Source organism: Echinops telfairi, unplaced genomic scaffold (assembly GCF_000313985.2).
Source record: "Echinops telfairi isolate 266 unplaced genomic scaffold, ASM31398v2 ScPeMD7_7416;HRSCAF=8454, whole genome shotgun sequence".
NCBI classification, from domain to species: Eukaryota; Metazoa; Chordata; class Mammalia; order Afrosoricida; family Tenrecidae; genus Echinops; species Echinops telfairi.
Window position 1 is genome coordinate 2,738,740 of NW_022111316.1, and position 4,433 is coordinate 2,743,172.

General features: G+C 38.0%; 1 protein-coding gene across 1 annotated transcript; it reads left to right on the forward strand.

The window, feature by feature from the left end:
- Positions 1–2,073: 2,073 nt before the first annotated feature.
- Positions 2,074–3,042, forward strand: LOC101664082 (olfactory receptor 5A1-like). The gene has a single exon (XM_013007803.1). The coding sequence runs from the start codon at positions 2,074–2,076 to the stop codon at positions 3,040–3,042; it is 969 nt and encodes a 322-aa protein (XP_012863257.1).
- Positions 3,043–4,433: the final 1,391 nt, after the last annotated feature.

Here is a 4,433-nt window from a genome sequence, read left to right on the forward strand (position 1 = left end):
CTTTTAGCTTCCTCCCTCTCCCTCCACCCTCATCTCTTCCCATACCTTCAGGGAAACATTATTCTTGTTACATTTTCTGAAGGGTTATCTATCTTGGCTTTCATGAACTGAACAGTCTTAAATATATAAATTCGCATATGGAAATCTAACATGATTAATGAGGTAAAACAAAGAAAGGTAAAAACCATAATAGTAAGGGGAGGAAATATTAAAGAACTAGACAATAGCTATGTGATTCATCAGTGCTATACCACACCCTGGAGTTTTTCATCCCTTCTGTGTGGCCCTTCTGAGAGGGACTGTCCAATTATCTTAAGGTGGGTTTTGGGTCTCCCTTGGGTTCCTGGGAGGTAGAGTGGGGAGGGAGGAGGAAAAAAGACAGCTGATATCAAGGAGTTCAAGAAGAGAGAAAATGTTTTGAAACTGATTGTGGTAGCGATTATACACTACTGCTTGATGTGATTGAACTATGGAATGTCATGTTATATGTAAGAGCTCCCAAAAAGATGATTAAAAATTTTTAAATGGACTATAAATACATTGACAATCAATCTGCTACCACTCTTCTTATATATGAATATTAGATATCCCAATTTTCTTTTCTGGTTAATTCCTTAATTCCCTCCGATCTAAAAGCAGGGTATCTGAAAGCAAAAACTAATCTGATTTGGGAAATGACTTTTGGCTTTCTTTTCCTGGGGATGACCTTTCGGAACAAAGTGACTAAAAACTGAACAGGGAAAAGGAATATATTCTGAGCGTCTAATGCTGGCAATATTTGTTCTTCATAGAAATATTTTATCTAATTAATTCCAGTCTTTCTCTCCAAAAGTCTTAAAAATGTCTACTATCCTATACATAATTCCTGTGGTATATTTGACAGCTGTTTCCTATATTTCAAGTATTCCATATATTTTCTCTTCTAATTTGAGTTCATCTCTATAAACATGTCTTTTTCTTTGGGATAGTTTAATAACATCCTAGAGAAAATGATTCTTGTAACCTCTTGAAGTGAATCCATAGTTCTTGATGCAAAACTATTTTTTGGGTAGGTTACCATTCGTTTGAAGACTTATTTTTTTATTTCTCTGGACTTATTCAAGTGGAAATGAGAGGAAAAAAATCCCCTTAACATTCTGCCCAACTTTCCCAATCCGGTGCCTATTTCCTAAGCCCAGAACTTACAAAAGTCCAAGTCAGTATTACCTGCACTAGGAGTCTGCAACGTGGAAGCACAAAAAAGCTTAGGTGACTTAAAAAATCCAAAAACACTCTATGCAAAGGTGGTAATAGTTCTATTTTACTAGATAGAGGAACCTGGGTTTTCACCTATTTTCCAAGTCTCAAAGAAGATAAACAAGGAATGCCCTGGATGATTTAACACTAGTCTTCCTGGTTTGAAGAAAGGAAACTGCACTAGAGCGGCAGTAGTAGGGGAGTTTTCTAACTCTCTTCATTTCTCAGGAGGCTTCCTAACATTGCTAATCCCGTGATGTCACATCCATTTTCAAGCTACTGCTTCTGGCTGACTCCTCCCACGTGCCTGCTACATTTCTCCAGGTCTTATAAAATCAGGAAGGCAGAATTGTCAAGAGTCCTTCATGTTATAGATTAATTAAAGGAAATTTTTTAATATAATGCTTACTTCAGGTTACTTATTATGTATATTCAGAACTTCTCCGATCATGGAGTTAATAGTCTAGAGTCTTCAGTTTCATCTTATAAAGAGATGATGTTATTGTCACAATTCGATGGCTATCCAAAGGCTTACATATTTGCAGAATCTGACATGGGAAAACATGAAATAAAGACATTTTAGGAGAAATTTGACTAACGATGTCCACTGAATATTGTTTGTCCCCAAAGAATGATAATATATGTTCATTTTTGCAAGAGGGGTTTTCAGTTAAGGTTGATGATTTATCTCTGAACTCAATGTTGTTCATTGAATGTTGCAAAATTTTCCAGAAGCAACATTATTTATTCCAGAATGCCAAATTTATTCCAGAATAAAATACTTTCCTTTTTTCCAGAATAAAGCCTTTTTTTCTCTTTCTTTTTTTCTGCCTGCAGATGGCAACAAGCAGGTCCATGGGACAGAATGGGAACTACTCTTCTGTGACCATGTTTATTCTCCTGGGTCTCTCAGATGACAAGGAGCTGCAGCTCATCCTCTTTCCAGTATTCCTAGGGATCTACCTTGTGACCTTTACCTTGAACCTGGCCCTCATTCTCCTAATCAGGATGGACTCCCACCTGCACACGCCCATGTACTTTTTTCTCAGTTTCCTCTCATTTATTGACATTTGTTCTTCTACCATCTTCATCCCAAGGGTGCTTTCAGACTTCCTAAAAAAGGAAAAAATGATCCCCTTTGTTGCCTGTGCCAGTCAGTATTTTGCTGCAACCTGGATGGGTCTGACTGAGTGCTGTCTGTTGGCTGCCATGGCCTATGATCGATATGTAGCCATTGGCCACCCTCTGCAGTACTCAACCATCATGGCTCCTCAGCTCTGTGGGAAGATGGTTGCTGGAGCCTATGTAAGTGGTTTCCTCAGTAGTTTTTCTCAAACAGTTGTTTGCTTTCAGCTTTCCTACTGTGGGCCAAATATCATTGAGCATTTCTTCTGTGACTTGCCTCAAATTATTCCCTTGTCTTGCTCCAATCCTTTCATCTGCCAAATGATTCTCCTTTTGGTAGAGATTTTGGTTGGGTTTGGGCCTTTGTTTATTATCCTTTCTTCCTATGGTTTCATTGCAGCTTCAGTTTTGAAAATCTCCTCAGCCAAAGCTAGTGCCAAAGCCTTCAATACCTGTGCTTCCCACTTGGCAGCGGTAATCATCTTATTTGGCACGGCTTTTGCAGTGTACTTATGCCCCAAATCTAGCCAATCCACCAAGAAGGACAAGGTGATATCAGTGTTCTATGCCATCATCATTCCCATGCTAAACCCTCTGATCTACAGTCTGAGGAACAAGGAGATCAAAGCAGCCCTTGAGAGGCTGAGAAAGAGAACAACAGGCTTCCCTCAGGTAGAATAATATTTGAATAACTATTACTATTCCTATAATAAAAATAATTTATAAATTATCAAGGGTCCATGAGGTAGGAGGAGCGAGGCGGGAGGGGAAAATGAGGAACTGGGCTCTAGCAGAAGGCAAATGATTTGAGAACGATGATGGCAACAAATGTGCTTGACAAATTGGTTGTATGTATGGATTTTGGAAAGAGTTGTATGAGCCCCCAGTAAAACGATTTAAAAAAAGAGAGAGAGGTAGAAACACTTGAGTGATCTTAAGCAGGCTACATGAATAATTACACAGTGCGAAATGTGGCTCCTTCCATTTTTGGTGCCATCATGCTTTGTTGTCACTGGCTAAGAATCTGAGGTAGTGACTGCAAATACAGTTAAAAAAACAGTTTTCATAATTAGAATTGAGGTAGAAAACATCCAAAAATATGACTGTGGTACTGGTAGACAGGATGGTATAGAAATGATAAGAATCCGGAAAACTACCAGCACGTTTCCTTCTTCATCAAGTTTGTACATTTTACCTTTATCACTACAATATTTATTCACATTTCAATAAAAATAAAATAAAATATGTGAAGATATATGAACAAATAATATTTATAGGAACACATTAATAGTTTTGGTACAAAAGATGAGAAAAGGGAAAAAGAAAAGGAAAGAGATTGAGATTTGATGGATTTACTTCTTAGGAATCCTGTTTCTTTATTTTACCTCTCAATCAAATGGAAGCTGAGATTATGAAAAAGATAGAGAAGATATGTGATGGATAGGAGAGAGGGGGACCATTCTACATCAAGGATTGGGGAGATTACTGGATTCTTAAAAGATAAAATCCAACAGTTTCTGTACATAGGTGGTTTGAAGCATGCACGATGGTAGCGCCCTGGATAGTGTGCAAAACCATCACAGAGGCTGAGTTTCTTGGTGTCCAGGAAAGCAAGTCTTGAGTCTCAGAAAGCTGAAACTGATTCTAGGGTCTTAGGTTTGCCAAGAGAATATCAAATTCACCAGATTCACCATAGGTACTCGGAGTTTGGGTCATAATAAAATATTGATAACATTGCAAGCAATGGAATTCCAGAACTCCTCCTTGCACACATGCAGAACAAAGAGGCCATAATCAGAGCAGAACAAAAGACTACCATATGCTTTAAGACAAGGCAAGGTGAGCATCAGAGTATATTTCATTCATACCTATTCAATCGGTATGCCGAGCAAATAATATAAGCTGAATTACATGAAGAAGAATATGATAGCAATATTAGAGGAAGATTTATTAACAATCTGCAATACACAGATCACACCACCTTGCTTCCTCAAAGGGAGAAAGACTTGAAGTACTTAGTGATGAAGATCAAAGACTACAGCCTTCAGAATGGATCACACCTTAGCATAAAA

What these genes read in the sequence shown, in the direction of transcription:
- LOC101664082 (XM_013007803.1), top strand. Translation starts at nt 2,074, where the DNA reads ATGGCAACAAGCAGGTCCATGGGACAGAATGGGAACTACTCTTCTGTG.